Source organism: Clarias gariepinus, chromosome 23 (genome assembly GCF_024256425.1).
Source record: "Clarias gariepinus isolate MV-2021 ecotype Netherlands chromosome 23, CGAR_prim_01v2, whole genome shotgun sequence".
NCBI classification, from domain to species: domain Eukaryota; kingdom Metazoa; phylum Chordata; class Actinopteri; order Siluriformes; family Clariidae; genus Clarias; species Clarias gariepinus.
In genome coordinates, this window is record NC_071122.1 from 3647501 (window position 1) to 3672289 (window position 24789).

At 41.6% G+C, this 24789-nt stretch overlaps 2 protein-coding genes across 4 annotated transcripts in view; one reads left to right on the forward strand and one right to left on the reverse strand.

Moving 5' to 3' along the window:
- lrp1aa (low density lipoprotein receptor-related protein 1Aa) overlaps positions 1-24789 on the reverse strand; it is a 128325-nt gene that overhangs the window by 32750 nt on the left and 70786 nt on the right. For all 3 annotated transcript variants that reach the window (XM_053484044.1, XM_053484046.1, XM_053484045.1), the window contains exons 28-58: positions 23984-24115; positions 21260-21487; positions 20687-20861; positions 20280-20374; positions 19557-19706; positions 19277-19417; positions 18624-18749; positions 17416-17547; positions 17002-17136; positions 16746-16875; positions 16514-16640; positions 14764-14915; positions 14235-14359; positions 13240-13620; positions 9024-9213; positions 8731-8935; positions 8124-8316; positions 6680-6805; positions 6405-6533; positions 6074-6193; positions 5710-5823; positions 3733-3882; positions 3299-3427; positions 3049-3165; positions 2833-2961; positions 2457-2579; positions 2170-2310; positions 940-1127; positions 640-823; positions 418-503; positions 131-250 (exon numbers count right to left, since the gene is read on the reverse strand). In XM_053484044.1, coding sequence (XP_053340019.1) covers positions 131-250; positions 418-503; positions 640-823; positions 940-1127; positions 2170-2310; positions 2457-2579; positions 2833-2961; positions 3049-3165; positions 3299-3427; positions 3733-3882; positions 5710-5823; positions 6074-6193; positions 6405-6533; positions 6680-6805; positions 8124-8316; positions 8731-8935; positions 9024-9213; positions 13240-13620; positions 14235-14359; positions 14764-14915; positions 16514-16640; positions 16746-16875; positions 17002-17136; positions 17416-17547; positions 18624-18749; positions 19277-19417; positions 19557-19706; positions 20280-20374; positions 20687-20861; positions 21260-21487; positions 23984-24115 — 4673 coding nt within the window. The remainder of the gene's footprint in view (positions 1-130; positions 251-417; positions 504-639; positions 824-939; positions 1128-2169; positions 2311-2456; positions 2580-2832; positions 2962-3048; positions 3166-3298; positions 3428-3732; positions 3883-5709; positions 5824-6073; positions 6194-6404; positions 6534-6679; positions 6806-8123; positions 8317-8730; positions 8936-9023; positions 9214-13239; positions 13621-14234; positions 14360-14763; positions 14916-16513; positions 16641-16745; positions 16876-17001; positions 17137-17415; positions 17548-18623; positions 18750-19276; positions 19418-19556; positions 19707-20279; positions 20375-20686; positions 20862-21259; positions 21488-23983; positions 24116-24789) is intronic.
- LOC128511269 (somatostatin receptor type 5) lies at positions 10341-11974 on the forward strand. The gene has a single exon (XM_053484047.1). It carries the CDS (start codon positions 10914-10916, stop codon positions 11940-11942), a length of 1029 nt encoding a protein of 342 aa, XP_053340022.1. The 5' UTR covers positions 10341-10913; the 3' UTR covers positions 11943-11974.

A 24789-nucleotide genomic window follows, 5' to 3' on the forward strand; every position in this document is an offset into this window, starting at 1 on the left:
GAGAAACACTTTTTCAGAATTTCTATTAAATTAAGTACGCATATTTCTATCTATAACCACACACACACACACACACACACACACCGGTGGGAGAAGCTGTTGATCATTAACAAGGTCATAAACGCGTTACCTGGACGTTGGAGCCGTTAAGGTGCATGCGTCTGATCATGCTGCCCTGTGTGGTCACGTCCGTCCAATAAATCATCTGCTCCCTGTAGTCAAAATCCAGAGCTACGGCATTGTTCAGGCCCTGTACAATACACGCACACACACACACACACACACACACACACACGCAGTAAACAAAGTAATTAATAGTGTTCATATACAGGAAACTGAATTATCACTGTGTAAAATACAAATGCAGTGTACACCATCATGGGAAAAATGATTTAAAATAGAATTTAAAAATAATACCTGCTTTAGAAGTGTGTAGTTTGATCCGTCCAGGTTGAGCTTCCTGAGATAATAGCGGTTGGCAAAGATGAGGAATGGCTCTTCATCTGAGAGAAAGAGCAACAATCTGATTAGTGTTTTCGTTTATTTCAATAATTCCTCCAGCTTAATTGATGATGAGTTATCGTCGCTATTGATAACTCTGGTATTAATAAGTTATCGAGCGCGTGAAGCTGAGGGTACCGGAGGTCGACTTGCAGACGGTGGGGTCGGTGGGACTGAGCTGATATCCGTCCACACACAAGCACCTGAAGCTGCCATGTGTGTTGATGCAGCGCTGCGTGCAAGGGAAGGTGCTGGAGCACTCGTCCACGTCCGCGCACGTCTTCCCGTCGTCCTTCAGGCTGAACCCGGTGTGACAGCGGCACTGCGAGGGCGGTAACACGGCTTTATTTTAATACACGGAATCATCAACGTATGCAAATGTTTTTATTTCCCTAACCAATAAAAGAAAAAAAAGAAAAACTCCCAGGGATGTTCGACCTTAAAGCCGATCTTCATGTCCTCGCAGAGTTGACTGCAGCTACTCAGTTTGCTGTTCAGACACTCGTTAACGAAGCAGTTGAGCTCATCGGTGCCGTCGCCACAGTCGTCCCTGCGGTCGCACAGCAGCGCCTCGTCCACGCAGTTCCCGTTCCCGCATGTGTACGCCGTCTCGTTACACTTCTTCTCTGGTTTTCCAAAAAAGGGCAAAGGTAGTTTCTTAACAAAAAAAATTGTTAATTAGTTTTACATTTCATTAAACAGTTCTAGGGACACAATGCTAACACACAGTGCATCCGGAAAGTATTCACATCACGCGCATCACTTTTTTACATTTTGTTATGTCACACAACACCCCATAATGACAAGATGAAAAAAGTTTACTTGATATTTTTGCGAATTTATAAATAAAAAAAAAAGATTGAGAAAGCACATCTACATAAGTATTCCTGTTTCCCCTGATCATCCTTGAGATGTTTCTGCAGCTTAATTGGAGTCCACCTCTGGTAAATCCAGTTGATTGGACATGATTCACACACCTGTCTATATAAGGTTCTACAGTTAATGTTCATGTCAGAGCTCAAACCAAGCATGAAGTCAAAGGAATTGTCTGTAGACCTCAGAGACAGGATTGTCTCGAGGCACAGATCTGGAGAAGGTTACAGAAAGATTTCTGCTGCTTTGAAGGTCCCAATGAGCACAGTGGCCTCCATCATCCGTAAGTGGAAGAAGTTCGAAACCACCAGGACTCTTCTTGCCATCTAAACTGAGCGATCGGAGGAGAAGGGCCTGGAGGTGACCAAGAACCTGATGGAGAACCTTCCAGAAAGACAACCATCTCTGCAGCAATCCACCAATCAGGCCCATATATTAGAGCGGACAGAGAGTCTCATCATCCTGAGAATTGTGTTTCTCATGGTCTGGGAGTTCTTCAGGTGCCTTTTGGCGAACTCCAGACGGCTGCACAGTGCTTTTTACTAAGGAGTGGCTTCCGTCTGGCCACTCGACCATGTAGGCATTCAGTTTGTGTTCTTAATAAATTAAGTTTCTGGCTTCAAAGCTGATTTACAAACTGTTACAAATAATGTTGTTGTTTTTGATAAATGATACAGTGTAACTCTTTGATATACGACATTTCAGACAATGAGAAAATAACCATCTTGCAGGTGACAGCAGGATCTCCGGAGCACAAAACTTCGTCTTAAACATCACACAGCGAGATAAAATCACCTGGGCCGCTGCAGTTGGGGTTTTTCGGGGCTTCATCCGAGTGATCGTGACAGTCGAATTCTCCATCGCACTGCCATGAGCTCTGGATCAGACAGCGTCCGTTAGCACAACGGAACTCGTTAGGCTTACATGTGGGATACTCTGCGTGCCAAGAAAAAAAACAACAGGGGAAATTTCTAATTACACACCAGACCTGAAGGCATGGGTGTCACTGTTACTGATGCTTAGACCATCTTTTAACATAATCAGAGCAGGGCTTGGATGTATTTACAGTATGACACACTTACCGCACTCGATGGACTCGTCTGAGCCATCACTGCAGTCTTTATCGTGGTCACACACAAATTGTTTGGGGATACACTCCTTATTACGGCACATGAACTCTTTAGCTTCACATGTGTTACTGAAAACTAGAGAGGAAGAAATACAGCGGGGATCTCAACGTTAGTCAACACATCACGCTAACACCACTAATACGGCCTTTGTTCAAATTTAGCAGAATTATTATTTAAACATGCTGTTAAAATTTTTAAATTAATTGAACATCAAGACCATAGCACACCTTTATCTTAAATAGATTTATAAAGAAATAATTAAATGACATCATGATAATTCTAGAATATGAACAACACTGTAGTAAGAACGACAGAAATTAGCTCTGACAGCAGCCGGCCTTGGTGCTCTCGTCTTCTCCGTCCGGACAGTCCCTGTCTCCGTCACACAGCCAGCGCTGCTGAATACACTTGTGCGAACCTGGACACTGGTACTCATCTGCACCGCACGTCTTATTCTCTGCAGGGAAGGATACAGAAGAGTATCTTATTATTAACTAGGAATAAAAGAGTAATAAAAAAAATCCATCCTTTTGCTATGACTCACTGCATCTGCTGTCCTCATCAGTCCCGTCTCCACAATCATCCGCTCCGTCACACAGCCAGCTGCTGGAGATACAGCGATGATTCCCACACTCGAACTGAGAACCTGTACACACCTTATCTACACACACACACACACACACACACAAACAATCAGCTAATGAGGCTGACTTATAAGATTAATAAATTTAAATATTACTACCAAAAACAAGTGCGTGTGTGTGTGTGTGTGTGTGTGTGTGTGTGACTCTTACTGCAGTTGACTTCGTCCGCTCCGTTCTCACAGTCGTTCTCTTTATCACATGTCCAGCTTAGTGGGATGCAGCGGCCGCTCGGACATGAGAAGAAGTTGGATGGACATTTTTTCTTCCCCCCAGAAGGATCTAATGGAGGAAAATAAAATGATAAAATCAATAAACTTTAAAATTAAATACATACTATATATGCACTGTATATACAGATTTAATGTCAATTACATAAATTATTTCCCATGAAACATAAAAGAAAAATTTGGTCCACAAATAAGAAAAAAATAAATACTTCGTTTTAACCCCGTTAATGACGATGACGACAACAAAAACAACAACAATACTAAAAATAATAATAATAATAATAATAGGGAAAAAGAAAAAAAATATGTATAAATGTATAGAATGTTTAATAAAAAGTATCTCCATATCTGTGTTACCTGGACAGTGGCTTTCATCTGAAAAGTCTCCACAGTCGTTGGCTCCGTCACACACCCATGACGGAACGTAACACAGCGTAGTAAACTCACACCTCTGAAATGAGGCGTCTTTAACCCCCAGGCGGAAATAACTGGAACAATCCGTCATTGCTGAAAAGGCACATACATCACTAATATCAATATATCTCCCACATATTGCTCATGTCTCCCATACTTAGTCTCAGTGCGCGTGCGTCACTTGTATAGTCAACATCTGTGAATCCGTGTACACAAACACACACACACACACACACACACACACACACACACACACACACACACACACACCACTGGAAACACTGTTATGTCGGGATCCTTACAAAAGTGCAGATTAATTTGTTTATTTTTAGTCTACTTTCTGTATTAATTATTTTAACATTGAAACCTTGGATTGCGAGTAATGCGGTTTGCGAGTGTTCCGCAAGACGAGCAAAGATTTTATAATAATTTTGACTTGAAAAACGTCAAAAAAGTCTTGGTTTACGAGTACCGAGTATCATGTATCACGTATCACGCATGCGCTTCTTGCTTTGACACTTAGCGTCACGTGATCACAACTGAGCCAATGGTTTTTCTCTCTCTTGCGCTGTGGAATTGTGGGTAATCGTCTCCCCTGCTCCGTCTTAGTGCGCATCTTTTACTGGTATAATCAACATCCGTGCACGTTGTACTGTTTACTATAACAGTGTGACCACGTGTGTGTGCGTAAAACATATTTTATTTTTGTGTTTGTATGCGTGTGTGTGTACAGCGCGAGTGTAAAGCAAAAGCGAGTCTCATTAGAGAGGTTAAAGATCTATTTTCTCTCTCTGCTCAAGGCTCAGACCCCTCCTACTTCTACCTTCAGAGACACACACAGACACACACACACACTCTTTCTCTCTGCTCTACACAGAAACACTGCTCTGACACGATTCTTTTTAAAGGTAAAGTGCAGGTTAATTTGTTTTATTTTCGCTTTACAGCAGTGATTCCATTAGTGTGTTGCTCAGTCGAGTGTCATTAGAGAGATTTCTTGTTTATTTTTAGATAAAACAGTCTTTCCGTTGTGTGCGCACGCGCGTGTGTGTAAAAAAAAAAAAAAAAAAGTGGAGGAAGAGTAACCATGTAAGACGAGAAGGGGGAGAGGGGGAGGGGCTCCTTACTTCAGGTTCACACACACACACGCGCACACACAGCACCTGCACGCACAAACGGGACCATTTACATTTGGGCATTTGGCAGACGCTTTTATCCAGAGCGACTTATATTTTTATCTCATTATACTGTACATCTGACCAGTTAAGAATTAAGGGCCTTGCTCAAGGGCCCAACAGTGGCAACTTGGAAACACTTATTGGTTAGGGATTTATTTATTTTTATACGTTTTTTTTTTAAAAAAGGTAAAGTGCAGGTTCATTTGTTTTATTTTTACTTTATATTTTGTGTTAGTTATTTTTAGGTATTTATTTTTTGGGGCTGTGGAACGAATGATTTATGTTTCTATTATTTCTTATGGGGGAAATTCACTTTGATATACGAGTGTTTTGATATACAAGTACACTTCCCAAATACAAGGTTTAACTGTCTCGGTATCTGGTGCACTACCGTCGAGAGGTCACATGATCTGTGATTTGATTAATGTCATATTGTGTAAAGGCTTAAAGCAGTCCTGCTGTGTGTGTGTGTGTGTGTGTGTGTGTACTGTATGTGTGTGCGTGTGTGTATACACAGAGCCTAAAGACAATTATCTTGCGCTGTTCAAACACACGATGGCACTGTACACCTTCTTCACAGCTGACTACGGGAAAAGATGTTTACACCAGTAGCTATGCTAAAGCTGTGCCACTTTTATTAGACATTATTACTAATACATTGCTCTTTTTTCATGGTGACAAGTTCGTGAGATTTTTCCTTCTTGAATTATAAATATGATATTCAGATAGATAGATAACGTACTGCAGTTCATCTCATCGGTGGCGTCGTCGCAGTCGATCACCTGATTACAGCGAGTGGAGTTGGAGATGCAGCGACCGTCCCGGCACTGAAACTGATCAGGAGCACACATGGTGGCTGGACACACACACACACACACACACACACACACACACACACACAGTATTACATCCTACCTGCTGTCTCTCTGTCAGCTTCTAAACATTTCTCACATCTACATTTATTAGCTATGTTACATATCTGATTGCTTTAAACACACAATTTATATTTACAGTATAGATGATTGACTTGTACAAACATTATTTAAATATTCTTTAAATCTTCAATAAACACATAATTATTCATTAAGTGACTGTATATTCCTCACCGTTACAGAAAGCCTCGTCTGAGTTATCTCCACAATCATCATGGCCGTTACACCACAAGCCCAGCCTCACACACCGACTGTTCACACACCGCTTATAACTCTTCTTACACACTCGGTTATCTACACACACACACACACACACACACACACACACACACACAACGTTAGCTGCAGTCTAAACAACTCAACTTCTTTTCTAAACAGTTTTTTTTTCAGATTAAACACAATTTTCATCTCTAGTGTTCAAGGCTGCTCGTTCATCCTGTGAAGGAGCGTTTAAAAGATTCTGAGTAAACTTAGGACCACTGAGGAACCTCTGAAGAACCCTTACTGCAGAATGATTGCTTCTCGTCGGATTTGTCTTTGCAGTGCGCTGTTCCATCACAGGTGAGTGAGTAATCGATACAGTCTCCGTTCACACACTGGAAATCATTGATACTGCTGCAGGAAGTGTTGGGAACTAAAACACACACACACACACACACACACACACACACACACACACACACACACACACGCCATGTTTTATTATATTAGTGTGTGTGTTACATCCACATTGTACTCTATGTGTGTGTCTGTGTGTGTGTGTGTGTGTGTGTGTGTTACCAATGCAAGTGTTGTCCTCCAGCAGTTTCCTGTCTCCTCTACAGCTGCAGTTCACTCGTCCATCAGACGTCAACAAACACAGATCCTCACATCCACCGTTATTCACCCTGCAGGGTGAGAACTCGCCTACAAACACACACACACACACACACACACACACACACACACACACACACACACACATTGAGAAATCCAGATTGTATTATTATGCAAATTGGACACACCCATAAACCATATAAGCCCCACCCCTTCCACCAGCACATTAGTGGTGGCATAATGCAGCTTGCCTGAATAAATCTAATTTCCAATGAAAATTATTATGTGTAAAGAAAACCTTTAACTATATCAGATATTTAAAATAAATAAATACCAAAATTTTATAATGTTCAAGCTAATCAAAAACGACTTTAATGCGTATTCTCACCCAAACCACTATGTAGAACTAACACAATCTTTTCACAATCAATCAATCAATCAATCAATCAATCAATCAATCAATCTTTTACATCCATGGACACTATGGACAAATCCACGCACATCTACCCTCACATCTACACTACATGTTTACGTTCACATTCTGGACCATTGCACAAAGACACTTTAATAATGGCACCTTAATAATACATGATAATTTCTATGCATATTTGCACACCATCTTTCTTCCAAAAATATCAATTTCTTATATGCTCTTGTACAGTATATTTCTATTTTTTGTTCTATTTTTATCCTAGTTCAATTTAATTTTTCTATCATATTTCTTTTATTCATATTTATTTCTTATTATAAGCTTTAATTCTCTTATTAAGGTCACTGGCGGTCGTATAAGCATTTCACTACATTTCGTACCCGTGTATGACTGTGTATGTGACAAATAAAATTTGAATTTGATATGTTTTATTGTCTCAATGAGAAACATGGCCGAGTGATTCTTTTGATTTGACTCGTAAAATGAATCATGACTCGTGAATTAATTTAAATTAACGCATGACGAATGAATCAGTTTATTATTTAAGTATACAAGTTGTGTAGTGCTTTGTTTATATCAGTGTATTACATATATGATAAAGATATTAAAATGAAAAACTTTAAAAACATAAACAACGAGCAAGATTTAATATGAGCCTTGATCAGTGGTTTTAAGAAATAAGTCACATCACCTTTTACATGGATATCGATTTGGTTTTTTTTTTGTGTGTGTGTGTGTGTGTGGTCTAGCTGCTCAGCTTTATGGACTTTTTTTTGCCCCTGTCAGTTTCTGAAATTACTTTTGGCAGGTAATTATCTGGCTGAGGTGTACACACACACACACACACACACACACACACACATTTAAAACAGCTGAGAGCTGCTTGCTGTGAGCTGATATTATCATAAAAAATTTCAGTAAAACTTCATTATTCCCCAAAATTGAACCGCGCCTGATGCCCCCTGAGCTCAGACTCACAGCCATTGGTGTCGTTGGCGACGGCGATGATTCCCATTGGCTGTTGAGGGATGTCGGCACGTAGCACCTTCATGTCGTCTCCTACGTATTTCCCGGCTCTCAGCACAGCTCTCCGAACCCAATCTGTCCAGAAGATGTGATCACCATATACCGCCAAACCGAACGGGTGGACCGGCTCGTTCTTCAGGATCACCTACACATGAACACACACACACAACACAATACATGGATTGCAAGTAACTTGTTCTGCAAGCATTTTGCAAGACGAGCTAAATTTTTACATAAATTTTAACTTGATAAACGAGCGAGGTCTTGATTTACGAGTAGTGCGCATGCCGCTTTGTCTGCTGAGTGTCATGTGATCACAACTGAGCAAGTGATTCTTTTTTCTTCCTTCTCTCATATAGTCAACATTCATGCATGTGTTACTATATGTGCGTTTATTACAATTGTATTATAAGCAAGTGTCATTAGATAGGTTCCTTGTTTAAGAAGTTTTCTGATAGAGCAGTGTTTCTGTTAGTGTGTGTGTGTGTCTATTTGTGTGCGCATATGTAAATATATATTGATGTAATAAAAAAATGTGTGTGGTTTGTGTTGAACTCACGTAGCGATGGCTGCCGTCGTACTCGCAGCGCTCGATCTTATCCAGCGTGGCGTCGGTGAAGTACAGCTTCTCAGCGCGGTGGTCTATAGCGAGACCGTTCGGGGTCCGGATGTCGGTCCTGATAATGGCCAGGACGTTCGAGCCCGAGAGCTTAGCACGCATGATGCTGGGAGACTGTTCATTCCAGTTCGTCCAGAACATCAGACTGAGGAGGAGAAAAAAGTTCAGTTATAACATTTAATAAAAGAAGTCATTATTTAGTCAGACGCGGATGTGAAGCAGTTCTGATTTACTTCTGACACTCGTCGAGGACGAAGGCTCGGGGATGGTCGTCTCCCGCCATGGTCACCACCACATCTCGGTTGAAGGCCCCCCAGCGGTTCTGGTCTACAGTGTGGCGCGTGATGGTGGAGCTGGTGTAACTGGTCCAGTACAACGTGTCCCAGGCTCGGTGATACGCCAGACCTTCCACTGATCCCACATCTGCAAGGAAAAGCCTCATTTTTTATTGCAGGCTAATATTAGAAATAAAAAAAAATTAGAACATTAAAACTAAAACATCTAACAGAAATGTACATGTTTAAAAATTACTGTATATCTGGATTTTATAAGGTTTCTGTAAGGGACAATGTTCAAATAATTAAAATTATTATATAAAATGATAAAATGAAATGAAATAAAAAAACAAAAGATATTTCACATGTAACGGCTAACTGACCCCACACACATCCAACCCCTGACTCCAGACACGGAAAAAATAACTGAAACCTCAGATCTTGTAGTTTAAATCTTTACCTTCTAGGGTTTGAGGTCTTTTTGAAGACCGGCACTGATTGGGTGCTTTTCTTTTTTTAATTTTGTGTATTTGTGTTTAAATATCAACAATGCCAACCACCCAACGGTTTATAGCGCATTAGATATTAAAACATAAGTTAACCACAACTTAAAAGTAAAACACGGCAAGGAGGAGCAAGACTACAATCCAACTCTGTAAATGTCATCACTCATTAACTAAATAATGTTAATATTTATTTCATTTAATAGATTAACTTTGATGCAGATAACATTTCAGTTCAGCTTAAAACATGATGATTTTTTTACTAAGCAAATATTAGCCTTATTTGTTTACGATTCAGGTTTAAATCGCACCCAGAGACGTAGCAAATTCAGGACAACACACTCCTAACCACACTCCTAATATGAGCATGAGGATTACAGCGGCACCCGTTTGAGCAGCGTTGGATTTATATAAAATTAATGAGCCTTTCTGTGGCCCTCGTCCTCTTCATAATACATTCTCACTGTTCGTCAATTGTGCATATAAACGCTTCGTCAAACATCTTTTTGCTGGAGAGGAACAAAGCCTTGCGTTTTTGCGAGGTTCAAAGTACACAGCGTTAACGTTTATACGAAGGAAATGCACACAAGGCCGAAACCTGTCACGCTGGATGTAACAGGCGAAGCTTTAAAGAAGCTTTTATGGATCTTCCATAAACTGGAAACCATCCAACCCAGCAAGCCAAAAAGATTTGCCCGTTTATAGAGCGAGTTCAAAGGACATGCTCATCTCACACGCTCTTCACATGGCAGTAGGAAGGAGGAATCTTTTGAAATGGAAATTGGATAAGAAACCTCATCATATTTTCCTTTAAGCTTTAAACAACTCCAGGATAGAGATCCCAGATATTTAAGGAACAGAGGAACTTTGCAGCTTTGGAAAAAACACGATTTACATGGAGCTGCAAACTTGATCCAGACAAACAAGAATCTCTAAGAGCTGGGAATCAAATTCAACATAACGTTCTAAAGATATGACCATAAATGAGTCCTGTGTCCTTTGAACCAGCAGTTGGGGAATGTCCTTCGGACTCTGGACTGTGCGCTAATCATTCCAACGAGGTTTTATCAACTTTACACCTGCTGTAAATATTGACCAGATTTCCTCATTCCACAGACCGAGGGGAAAAGAGAAGTTTGGAGCTTTCTCGGCAGAATCCCGTCATCTGAGGTACAAATGCTAAACTTGAACTTTGTATGAGTTTAGGACTGTCTTTTAGATGAACAGACACAAATGCTCATGTCTGTAAAGAAAAAACCTGCTGATATTTGGATATTATTAACAAGGAATTGATATTAACAAGGAATACTGGTAACTCCCAGGCTGCCTATGGAACCCTTTCTCAATGTGGGATTCTGTGATTAGCATGGATGTCGGTGTCATGGATAACTTTACAGAATCAGGTAATAATGAGAACATCAGTGATGCTGTAGGGCCCACTGTTGTCGAACAAGTGCTTGTCCCTATACTGGACACCTTCATCCTAGTGACTGGAATGGTTGGACACATCCTGGTCATCATCATCATCTTGCGAACAATGAAAGGAGCACATGCTGGACTCTATCACGCTAACACAAAAGGAACCGACATCCTCCTTCTGAATTTAAGTGTAGCAGATATCTTCCTCCTGTCCTGCGTACCCTACCACACCGTCGCCATAGCGACCAGACATTGGCTCTTTGGAAGCTTCATGTGCAAAGCGGTCAGCTTCATGGGAGCCACCTGTACCTCTGCTAGTGCCTTTACGCTAGCCGCGCTAGCTTTTAGTCGCTATTTGATTGTGGTTCACCCAACCAAAGCGTACCGTTGGCGCAGGAGCAGGCATTTAAAAATCGCTACTGTGGTTCTGTGGGTCCCGGCGATCATCTTGGGGATTCCACAGTTCGTTTGGAGGACGCTAATCTCAGGGAGCGAATTGCGCTCCACCAGGGAGGATTTAATATGTTTCAGCTTCCTGTCTGACCAGGGCCAGATAGCGTACGGCATTTGCCACTTTTTACTCGCCTTCCTTTTTCCGCTAGTGATCATCACGCTAGCTTATGGCAAGATATATCACTTTCTGCACAAAACCAGGCAGAACCGTCAAACCAACCAGATGGACCGGTTAGAACAGTACCAGACGCAAGTGACCCACACGTCAGTTCTGCTGGTTCTGGCTTTTGTCTTGTGCTGGCTGCCTTCCTATGGACTGATGCTGGTTCAGCTCGCGTATCAGGCCACAGGGACCGGGCCTTTGCCCAGATTTGGACCGTTTGCTACGTTTGCTCGCGTCATGGCCACTTCATCAACCGTCGCAAACCCCATCCTGTACGTCTTCATGTCACAAAAATTCAGAAAGGAACTTAAGAAACTCGTGAGAAAGAGTGACTCCTAAAGCCATGTGCTTGTACTGTACGAACTCGCCCGCTCGCTATCAAACTAAAATATTCTAATTTATATATATATATATATATATATATATATATATATTACATATACTATTGTGGAGATGTGACTTAAATGTAGCAATTTCCACTTTCATCTATCCTACAAATCCTAAACTGTTTAATTTCTGATTGTTTTTATAAAAAAAAAGATCTTACTACTCAGCTATACATCACACAAGAAAGTTTTATAGAAAGTATTACAAAAGAAACTTCAACTTACAAGACATAACACTTACGTTTACTATCATTTATGATGAATTCACACAAACAAATTTACAGTCTCCACTTTTTTATCTTCAAAAGAACAATAAATTCTTTATATTTCATCCTGTGAAGGGTTTTCTTTGTTTTTTCTTTTACATTTTTTTTGTGTTTTTTTTTTTTTTTTGCTAACTCAACTCTCTAACTAAACCTTAAAATTCGTAAGTTGAAATTGTAGACATTTAAATATAAGATTCTTCTTTGTTCAGTAATTTTATCAGTAATAAACTTAATAAGAATGCATAGGAAATTTATGGGAAAAAGAAAAGAAAAAGTGATGAAAAAACAGAATGGGTTGTTTGTGGCTCTATTTAATATCTGATATGGTGAGGATAATTTTCAGGCACTTTAAGATAAGAAAATGTTAAAATAATTTAAATAATTAAAAAACAACAACAACAAGAAAAAAAATATACATATAAAAAACAGGTTACCTAATGGAGGCCATTCCTTTTTTAAGTATTAAGCTAAAAAAAATTACACTTTATTTATCGTATTGATGTCTGTTACTGAGCGCTGAATAAACTCTCTTTAGTATTATGTATTGCTTAAAAAAAAAAAACTTTTATTATGAAATATTAATCCTGACAAATTAAGGAATAGTAAAGCGATCTCTTTAATTTCTATTTTTATTATAATTATCAGTTATTATAAGTCAGTGTACGTAGAGTCAATGCCAAATAAGTACGTCTTATTCAGTACTCGGCAAAGTTTCTTACAAAATAATAATAACAAATACATTAATTAATTAATTAATTAAACAACGCCTTATGAATCCTGTCTTCTGTGCTGTGATTGGTTGCAAGAATTTGGTCTCATCTGTTATTGGTTAGAAACCTAGAAGGTGGTTCTTACAACACAACAACACTCCAGCTCCCTGAATAATATGAAAATAATATGAGAAATGTCCCGCTGTCACCTTCATGCTCAGGTGCATCCATGTGTAGAACCATCAGGTTATAAGGTAACAGGTCAGAGACTTACTGTCCACCACGCTTCTGCGCTCCGAGCCGTCGTCGTTGATCTGCTGGATGTTCCCGAAGTGAATGTCGCTGAAAAAGATGCGGTTAGCTCCCCTCCCCCCAGCGGCACCACCACGGTAATCGAACGCTAACGCTATCACGTTCTTCATGTGATCCGCGTCCTCGAACGGCTTGACGGGAGCATTGAGGTTCTTCTCATCTGATATGTGCACGCTCTTCAGGATGGTGCGCTCCGAGTACAGCAGGTATCCGGCGTAATCCCTGCAGCCGCGCCCATCTTCATCCAGAGCGCCGTGAGCACAGGCGCAGGAACGCACGCTGTTCCCGCGGTATAGGCACAACTGCGCGCAACCGCCGTTATTCTCCTTACACACATTCGTCCCTGAGAGGAAGAAAAGAAAATGAGGTGATGTTACACAGAGAAACAGTTTCTTAAGAATTCATTAAATTAAAAACAAAAAATCCACATGGAACTTTTTAAAGCTGCTTTAAGAGTTTTATTATCATTTCTGCATTTCATTCTTTTATTTTTTTTTTTATTATTATTTTTTTTTATTTTTAGCCAAACAGATTTATAAAACACAACGTGTGTAAATGTGATTGTGGAATTTTTTTTTTTATATAATTAAAATAATGATTTTTTTTTTTAAATGATACAACTTTTTTTATATTTATAAAAATGATAACATTATCCTTTTATATTACATATTACTTTTTTTTAAAATAATACATTAATAACAAACCCATAATAATAATTATTATAAATCAATCAGTAATTCTCAGACTTCATGCCGTTCAAGGTTAAATCAACGTAATCGTCTATTTTTCACTCTTAATGAAAATGCTTTATTTATATTTGAATGACTTTGACACTCAGCATAATATACTTAAGCTTGAAGTTGCATTTATTTAATTATTTACTATTTAATTAAATCATTATTTCTCTTTACACACACATACACACACACACACACACACTGCATAAGCGCATCTCACCTTGCTGTCTCGCTCTGTTAAACACTTTGATGTCTTTGAGCTGAACTCCGAGTCCCGTCCTCAGAGTGACTGAGTCTGTGGCATTGTGTTTACTTCCTCGCTTTATAGAGCCGTTAGAATGGGTCCTAAAACACACACACACACACACACACACACACACACACACACACACACACACACTTATGGCAGCGAAAATTACATTGTGTAGAAAAAAAACATTTTTTCTCCATCTTAGTCCCGCTCTCTATCAATTTTCCTGTCCTCCCTCTTCCTCGCTCTTTCTTATTGTCTTTCTCTATCTTCTTTTTTCTCTCTCTCTCTCTCTCAATCTCTTTCTGTCTCTCTAATTTTGTCTCACTCTCTGTCTATCCCCCTGTCTTTCAATGTCCCTTACTTATTGTCCTTCTCCATTTATCTCTGTCTTATGTCTTTCTCTCCGTCTTGTTTTCTTTATCTCTCTGTATGACCCTTCCTCTCCATCTCTGTCTCGCTTTCCTTTTGTCTCTCTCTCACTCCATCTCTCTCTCACCGATCACTCCAGTAGATGTAGTTCTCGAACACAGACACAGAGAACATGTCCATGTTGTTGCTGGCCAGCACAAGCTCGCGTTTCTCCCCTGTCTCCAGATCAATCCTCTCAATTTTATCAGTGCGAGCATCGCACCAGTACAGCATCCCCTCCTGCACAAAACACAAGGAAGAAAAAGGAACATTAAAAAAAAACAGTCATGTGACCTGAATTCAATAAAACCTCTAAAGTAAAAATAAATCATCCTGAATTTCTTTTTGCTAAAAGAACACAAGCTGAGAAGCGAATCTTCAAAGGGTTCAGTTTAAAGGCATCAAAGTGTCACTGAGTCTTTAAAGCAATAAAGAATGGGTAAATAAATCATAAAGAAATAAACTCAAAATAAACAGATACATTTTAATAATGTTTTAATGCCACATCCTACTGTTTTCTAACGCTAATGTTCACTCTGTGATAGCAATATGCTAACGCAGCTCATTAGCATGCAAATATATTTAAACAGGAAATCTTTAAACAATTAAAATTCGCAGGCTGTTTTGATTTCCCACAATAACAAATCAATCTTAATTAAAGCTTAAATGGCGTGTACTGATGTGCCTAGATGTATTCAGAACTTCTTAATTCTTCCTCCGACAAAAGTGTTTCATTAATGGGCCTCATTATAAAAAAAGCTAAACCCTGGAAGGAGAAATCCAGGCACACTGGAGTCTTTCATCTCCCAGAATAACTGCAGAGTTCCATGACTTGACCTATTGGACAGAGTAATCGTCCAACTGCAGTTTAAACCAATCGTCCCGAGACACCTACTGTAGTGTAGGCTTCAGCTGTCGCGGACGCCAAATAAGGGTTATCCTGGACCAGTTCCTACAAGTGCTACCTCCCGAAGAACATAAGACCAGAGGAATATGAACACTCTCCTTCTGCCAAGAGATGGTAGGGCTGCTGAAGTGTGCATGATCTACCCTGGGCATTCAAGAGTGAAAACATAGCCTGCTAATATCACCAGTGGCATCCCAAGTCATCTCCGAGAACTCTGGTTCGTCCCCAGTATCGTCCCCAGCATCGTCCCCAGCATTATCTCCAGTTGTCCCAGCATCGTCCTCAGCATCGTCCCCAGCATCGTCCCCAGCATCGTCCTCAGGATTGTCCCCAGCATCGTCCTTAGCATCGTCCCCAGCATCATCCCCAGCATCATCCCCAGTATTGTCCTCAGCATTGTCCCCAGCATTGTCCTCAGCAATGTCTCCAGCATTATCTCCAGTTGTCCCAGCAGTGTCCCCAGCATCGTCCTCAGCATTGTCCTCAGCATTGTCCCTAGCATTGTCTCCAGTTGTCCCAGCATTGTCCCCAGCATTGTCCCCAGCATCATCCCCAGTATTGTCCCCAGCATTGTCCCCAGCATTGTCCTCAGCAATGTCTCCAGCATTATCTCCAGTTGCCCTCAGCATTGTCCCCAGCATTGTCCTTAGCATTGTCTCCAGTTGTCCCCAGCATTGTCCCCAGCATTGTCCTCAGCATTGTCCTCAGCATTGTCCCCAGCATTGTCCCCAGCATTGTCCCCAGCATTGTCCTCATCATTGTCCCCAGTGCCAACAAACACCTTGGAAGCCTGCACTTGCACCACTCATCCCGCTCCCTATTACTTCAGGCCCTTTCTGAGCCTATAAGTACCTGACCTGACCCATTGTGTGTGTGTGTGTGTGTGTGTGTGTGTGTGTGTGTGTGTGTGTGTTTGTCTACATATTTCTACCTCATAGTCGATGGAGATGCCGTTGGGCCAGCTAATGCTCACATTAACCAGGACTGCTCTCTCACTACCATCCAGACGAGATCTCTCTATTCGAGGATACTGACCCCACTCTGTCCAAAACAAATACCTACACACACACACACACACACACACACACATAAGTAGATAGGAATTCGGGAAACAGCAAAAAGGAAAAATCTAATTAATGAAGAGACAGACAGTCATGTCTCACCCTCGCTCAGGATGAAGTGCGATGGCGCGAGGTTTGTCGAGTCCTTGTGAGACAACGACGTAACGATATGATCCGTTCAGTCGAGCCACCTCGATCACATCGAAGCCCTGATCAGTCCAGTAAATGTTCCCTGCACAGTCCAGAGCGAAACATCACCCTTAACACGCCATTGTACAGTTCTGTGTTTATGTCTCTGTGTGTGTGTGTGTGTGTGTGTGTGTGTGTGTGTGTGTGTGTGTGTGTGTGTCTATATAACCTGCGATCCAGTCCACAGCGATCCCCTCCACCCTGCCGATGCCATTAGTGATGATATCCTCTCTCCATGTCTGATCTCTTTTCGCTCGGCTGATGGTGCTCAGGCCCATGTCCACCCAGTAAATAGTGTCATTATCTACACACACACACACACACACACACACACACACACAGAGCAGTGATAAATTCTGGGTTCTGATTGGTCAGAAGATGTTGATTTATTTTCCGTCACAGCAGCTCTCACAGTAGTGCAGGATTATATTAATGTACTCAATCATTGCTATAGCAACAGCTCATTCTTAGAAACATGTACTGTACAAAAGATTCTCCACTGACGGACACACACACACACACACACACACACACACACACAGATGAATCATGGACAGTTATTACACCTTGTTTATAAACCCACCTGCATGGAAATCGATGCCGACGGTGAGGGACGATCCTGACACCGGCACCAGAGCGTCTGATTTATCCGCTGGGTCGAGAGGGATTCCTCTGATTCCTTCATGGACCGAGTAAAGGAGGAACGACCCCACACCTATACGCAAGACACACACACACACACACACACACACACACACACACACACACACACAAATTACTTCTCTATTAACATAATACAGTGGAACCTCGGATTACGAGTAACGCGGTTTACGAGTGTTCCGCAAGACGAGCATAGATTTTTAATAAATTTTGACTTATGAAAAACTTATTGAAAAAACGAGCGTTGTCGTGGTTTACGAGCTCCGAGTATCACGTATAACGCATGCGCTTCTTGTTTTGACCCCAAAGGCGTCTCTCTTGCGCTGCAGGTATTCATCTCCCCTGCTGGGTCTTAGTGCTCGTCTCTTACTGGTATAATCAATCCGTGTGTGTGTGTGTGTGTGTGTTTCTTTCTCTTGCGCTGCAGAGTGTGTGTGTGTGTGTTGTGTGTGCGCGCGTAATTTGACACACCGCGCCGGTTCACTCTCTCTTTCTCCCTCGCCTTTACTGTGTGTCAGTGTTTGAGTGTGTGTGTTATGTGTGTGTGTGTTTTTCTTCCTCTTGCGCTACAAAGTGTGTGTGTTGTGTAATTTGAAACCGCGCAGGTTCGCACACACACTCTCTCTCTTTCTCGCCTTTAATGTGTTTGTGTGTGTGTCTGTGTGTGTGTCTGTGTGTAAAACAGAAAGGCTTCACTCACACACAACCGGCACGGTGTGAAATTACGCTCGCGCAAACACATAACACACACACAGCAGCACAGGAGAGAGAAAAACACACACACAGAGCGCCTGTGTGCATAAATGGAAACACTTATCTGTCGGGATTTATTTTTACTTTTTTTAAGGTAACGTGCAGGTTAATTTGTTTTATTTTTACTTTATATTTTGTGTTAATTATTTTTATGTATTTATTTTTTTGGGCTGTGAAACGAATAATTTTAATTTCCATTATTTATTATAGGAAAATGTGCTTTGATTTACGAGTGTTTTGGAATACGAGCCCACTTCCGGAACGAATTATGCTCGTAATCCGAGGATCCACTGTACTGACACTATCAACTATCAATAAGTTAAAGATCTGTGTGTGTGTGTGTGTGTGTGTGTGTGTGTGTGTGTGCTTGTGTTATACCCTCGCAGGACTGTTGTCCACTCTTCAGACTGTATCCAGCGGTACACATACAGGCGCGTGTGGTCGGCGATGTGGGCAAACACAGCTGAGAGCAATCACCGTTATAGTTACTGCACAGGTTCGAGCCTGGAACATCAACATTTAAATCAATAAAATGTACAAAATATACACCTACTATATTAGATTATATCATTTTACATTTTTAATCATCCCAAAAAAAAAACATTTTAATGATAAAAAGTGTAAAACACTAAAATGCTAAAAAGATGATGCACAAGAAGAAATAGTGCAAAGACATATACGCTGAATTAACTCTCAATAAATAAATTGATTTGGTATTTAAATTTGTATTTAAAATATATTTTCAATTGGACTGTTATATTTGTTATGAATAAAAAATAATATCACTTTTAATAATTAATTACTGTTTTCAGAGCTTTTAAAAGTTTTAAAAAACAGGAAGGGACATTTTCCAAAATAATTTGGAATGAATGATACAAAATATTTTGAAAAAAATTATATTAACAAAAAGACAATTTTTTTTTTTTTTACAAACGCTCCACAAATATGTACAGTACGTAAAAAAACACTGCGTTACTATTGTAGATTATGTTAAACATCCCTCTCTCACACACACACACACACACACACACCTCTCTGCACGGTCTCATTGTAGATCTTCATGTGCATCATGGGAGCCGTGCTGTTCCTCAGAACCTTCCAGTTTCCTCCGTCTCTCTTGTCGCAGGTCCCGATCTGATCTGTCCCTTGATCCGCCCACCACAGCTTATCGCCTAGGCAACGACAGTAGATATATCAGACAGAATCTTTACGGTAAATAAACAATTTAACATGTTTTGCTTGTCCGATCTGGTTCCCCTTAGAACTCAGATAGATAGACTTTCCCCAGTGAGAGTGATGAGCATGTCGTACCCATGATGGCCAGAGCCGAGGGTTTGTTTAATTTGCCCTTCACTCCCTCAAGCACTTCCAGTCCAGTCCCGTCCAGTCTGCAGCGGCTGATGGTTCCGTTTCCGGCGCTGACCCAGTACAGCCGCGAGTCCTCAAAGTCCAGAGACAAACCTGGAGCATAGACGCACACACTCCTGTAATTCATTTACTCTCTTCTAATAAACACACAACGGCTTTTTAAACTTCATCAAACAACTCGCACACAACGACAGTGTGTGGACAGTCTTTGTGTGGACAGAAATTGTTGTCATGGTTACACAATCTGTGTACGTAGCTTACACTATTATATTCAGCCCTATTATTAATATAGTGTATGTCCCCTCTAGCTCCCGAAACAGCTCTGATCTTTCAAGGCCTGGCTCTCTCGCGTTGTGTGTGGTGTCTGGCACCAAGACGCGAGCCGCAGATCCTTCAAGACCGAGCTTGTCTGTCTAGCGGATCCCACAGACGCTTAATTAGATTGACCTTCGGAAAATCTGGAGGCCGATTCACCACCTCAAACTCTCGCCCGCTCGCCTTCTTCCCATAATGCATGCATGCCTAACCTTCGAGGAGGCACCTGACCTGACTGTACCACACTTTCTCTGCCATGCGTCCGTCTTTGCCTCCCATTTCTGCTTCTGCACTGGTGGGAAATGATAATGATTTGTAATGATTTGGAGCCTAATCCTGGCCATGACTCACCCACAGGTCCCTTCTGGCCGGTGAACAGGACGGTGTGGTTGGTTCCATCCATGTTGGCCATGCTGATGTTGTCTCCATCTGTCCAGTACATCTTCCTGAAATGTTAGACAATAACGATTAAAACGTTATTATGCCTTCGCTAGTTACTAGCTAGCAAACTGATGAAACCACAGCTAACTGGGGGAACACGTTGAAATATTTAGACTGCTTTGTTCTAAATAATAAAACTTGTTGGCATTCCGACACTTTAACGACTGATTTTCATTTTCATACCCAAAAACTTTCCATCAGAAAGCAAGAAAAGCGTGACATTGGGAGAAGAAGGCAGTGCGCTAGCATGCACGCACACACACACTACGACATAGACATTAGCATGTGTGACAGCTCTGTACTGTATGTGCTCTCACCCCAGGATGGGATGGACCACGATGCAGTGCGGTTTGTCTAAACCCTGAATCACGGCGTTCTTAAACGAGCCGTCCAGTCGAGCCACGTTGATCTGCTTCTTATTGGCATCATAACTCGTCCAAAACAGGTTACGGGAAACCCAGTCCACCGCCAGGCCGTGCACATTCGGCAGATCTGTAAGGTACATATGCGTACACACACACACACACACACACACACACACACACACACATACATTATAGTGGTGAAAATGACCAGTTTTTGGAGTTTTATATCCAAAATATAACAATTATCTTTAAAATATCAAAGTTCTCTTCTTTATCTTTCACCAAATATTAAAGAAAATTTTACATTTTAGTAAACGGACAAAAAAAATCCATACTGATCTCAGCCAATCAGAACACACCAACCAAAATATACTTAATTAGACTGTAAATAAAAAGAAGAAAAAACATAAAAATATTGTGAAGCTACAATATTCTGATCAAATTGTACTGATCACTGTGATCAGTAGAGGTGTGTGTGTGTGTGTGTGCGTGTGTGTGTGTGTGTGTGTGTGTGTGTTACAGTACCTGCAGAGACAACCGTTTCAATGCCAGTGCCATTAATGAAGGCTCTCTTGATGGTTTGCGTGCGGACGTCAGACCAGTAGATCCTGCGCTCCACCGCATCGTAGTCCACCACCGTCACGTTATCAATATCAGGAACAGTGAAGGAGATGATGTAGTTATAATAGGGGTTATAAATGTCCACGCCGCGGATTTCGATCTGACGAGCGTACAGAAGGAACTGACGAGACTCTACACCACAGAGAGAGAGAGAGAGTTGAGTGAATAAATAGATAAAGATACAGAAGGACGAACCTGTTACATGCTGAACTTTTGTATCTAGACAGTTTTCCAACATTTCCATCACAGTGTGTGTGTGTGTGTGGGTGTGTGCAATAAATGCATATTTCTGACAGAGAGAAAACACTCTCTATAAAATGTTCTCTATACTGTATAGTGTTTGTGGAATTGTCTTTAAATAGATAAACAGACACACACAGGTTTAAATTAAATAGATGTGTGGTACTGTGTGGTCAGAAGTACAAGGGTGTACAGGCATGTAGAGGTAAGTACATACTGTATGTGTACAGCGGAGTAGAAGTGTGTAGAGGTGTATACAGATGTGGACGGGTGTGTAGAGGTGTATACAGATGTGGGCGGGTGTGTAGAGGTGTATACAGATGTGGACGGGTGTGTAGAGGTGTATACAGATGTGGGCGGGTGTGTAGAGGTGTATACAGATGTGGACGGGTGTGTAGAGGTGTATACAGATGTGGACGGGTGTGTAGAGGTGTATACAGATGTGGGCGGGTGTGTAGAGGTGTATACAGATGTGGGCGGGTGTGTAGAGGTGTATACAGATGTGGGCGGGTGTGTAGAGGTGTATACAGATGTGGGCGGGTGTGTAGAGGTGTATACAGATGTGGGCGGGTGTGTAGAGGTGTATACAGATGTGGGCGGGTGTGTAGAGGTGTATACAGATGTGGGCGGGTGTGTAGAGGTGTATACAGATGTGGGCGGGTGTGTAGAGGTGTATACAGATGTGGGCGGGTGTGTAGAGGTGTATACAGATGTGGGCGGGTGTGTAGAGGTGTATACAGATGTGGGCGGGTGTGTAGAGGTGTATACAGATGTGGGCGGGTGTGTAGAGGTGTATACAGATGTGGGCGGGTGTGTAGAGGTGTATACAGATGTGGGCGGGTGTGTAGAGGTGTATACAGATGTGGGCGGGTGTGTAGAGGTGTATACAGATGTGGGCGGGTGTGTAGAGGTGTATACAGATGTGGGCGGGTGTGTAGAGGTGTATACAGATGTGGGCGGGTGTGTAGTGGTGTATACAGATGTGGGCAGGTGTGTAGAGGTGTATACAGATGTGGGCGGGTGTGTAGTGGTGTATACAGATGTGGGCAGGTGTGTAGAGGTGTATACAGATGTGGGCAGGTGTGTAGAGGTGTATACAGATGTGGGCGGGTGTGTAGAGGTGTATACAGATGTGGGCGGGTGTGTAGAGGTGTATACAGATGTGGGCGGGTGTGTAGAGGTGTATACAGATGTGGGCGGGTGTGTAGAGGTGTATACAGATGTGGGCGGGTGTGTAGAGGTGTATACAGATGTGGGCGGGTGTGTAGAGGTGTATACAGATGTGGGCAGGTGTGTAAAGGTGCATAGACATTTAGCCATTTGGCAGACGTTCCTATCCAGAGCGACTTACTAACGTTTCCGTCATTAAATAGATGATCCTATCACTGATTACTTGGTTACTAGTCACACATCGTTGGGAAGGGTTTTTTTTTATTTGGGGGTGGGGGGGGATAACCCAAATATCTAACAAACAGATAGGTCTTTAGTCGTTGTTGTCAGTGACTGGGCTGTACCGACATCTAGAGGAAGTTCATTCCACCACTTAGGTGTCAGGATAGAAAAGAGTCTGGCTGAAACAGGTTGTGCAGATGCATTCTGGATCAGCTGCAGAGAACAAATGGTGCGGAGGTGCGTAGAGATGTGTGCAGACAGGCAGCTGTGTAGAGGTGCGTACAGTTGGCTAAAGATGTGTAGAGGTGCGTACAGATGTGCACGACTGTGTAAAAGTGTGTACAGCTGTATAGAGGTGTGTACAGATGTGCACAGCAGTGTAGAAGTGTGTACAGACATGTACAGCTGTGTGGAGGTTGTGTACAGATGCATCCAGCTGTGCGGAGGTATGTAGAGGTATGTACAGATGTGTACTGGTGTGTACAAATGCGTATAAGTGTGTACAAATGCGTATAAGTGTGTACTGGTGTGTAGAGGTGTGTACAAATGCATCCAGCTGTGTGGAGGTGCGTGTACAGATGTGTGCAGCTGTGTAGAGGTGTGTGTATAGATGTGTTCAGCTTTGTAGAGGTGTGTGTACAGATGCATCCAGCTGTGTAGAGGTGTGTGTACAGATGCGTGCAGCTGTGTAGAGGTGTGTGTATAGATGCGTGCAGCTGTGTAGAGGTGTGTGTATAGATGCGTGCAGCTGTGTAGAGGTGTGTGTATAGATGTGCGCAGCTGTGTACAGATGCATCCAGCTGTGTAGAAGTGTGTGTATAGATGTGTGCAGCTGTGTAGAGGTGTGTGTACAGATGCATCCAGCTGTGTAGAAGTGTGTGTATAGATGTGTGCAGCTGTGTAGCGGTGTGTGTACAGATGAGTATAAGTGTGTACAGTAAGTGTGTACAGTAAGTGTGTACAGTAAGTGTGTAGCGGTGTGTAAACAGCACTGACCGTAGCAGGTGTGATTGTCGTCACTCAGCCTCATTAAGTGAGGACACGCGCAGGAGAAGGTCTGATTATAATTAATGAGACAGAGGTGAGAACATGGGCCGAGACCGCTGTTAGCTGCACACGGGTTCGGAGCTGAAACACACACACACACACAATTTAACATTTATTCTACCTTCATTTACATAATACTTTATGAGTGAGAGAGAGAGAGAGAGAGAGAGAGAGAGAGAGAGAGAGAGAATGTGAGAGAGAGAGAGAAAATGTAAACGTCAAAATCATCAAAATCTGACAGAGAGTGAGACAAACGAGCAGAGACACACAGAGACAGACATATAGGTAGACGGTTAAGTGTAATAGTTATGTAAGACAGGCAGGGAATCAGACAGACAGAGGCAGGTAGACAGTCCAAGTCTAAAATAATTGTAATGTATATTTGTTGGAGCTGGAGGGCTGCTGGATAAAGCTCTCTCAGTCTCTCACATGATCAACTATTGATTGTGATTTAGTTTTAGACACAGAAAGAATGAAAGGATTCAGGATGTGCTCTGAGTTCAAATGAGAATTATAAAGAAAGAGAGAGAGAGAGAGAGAGAGGAATGTGAAGACTTACAATAAATATTCACTCTCTATAATAACAACAGTAATAATAATTCATATCTGTCATTTAAAAAATGCATCAATTCAAAATACACAAAAAAAGCAACAAAAATTGTTTTTTAAAGAAGGTTTCCTCGTCCTGAGCATTGAGTTGCAGTTATAGTTATATTAATTGATATAATTAAATCATTAAATGTTATAAATGGTTA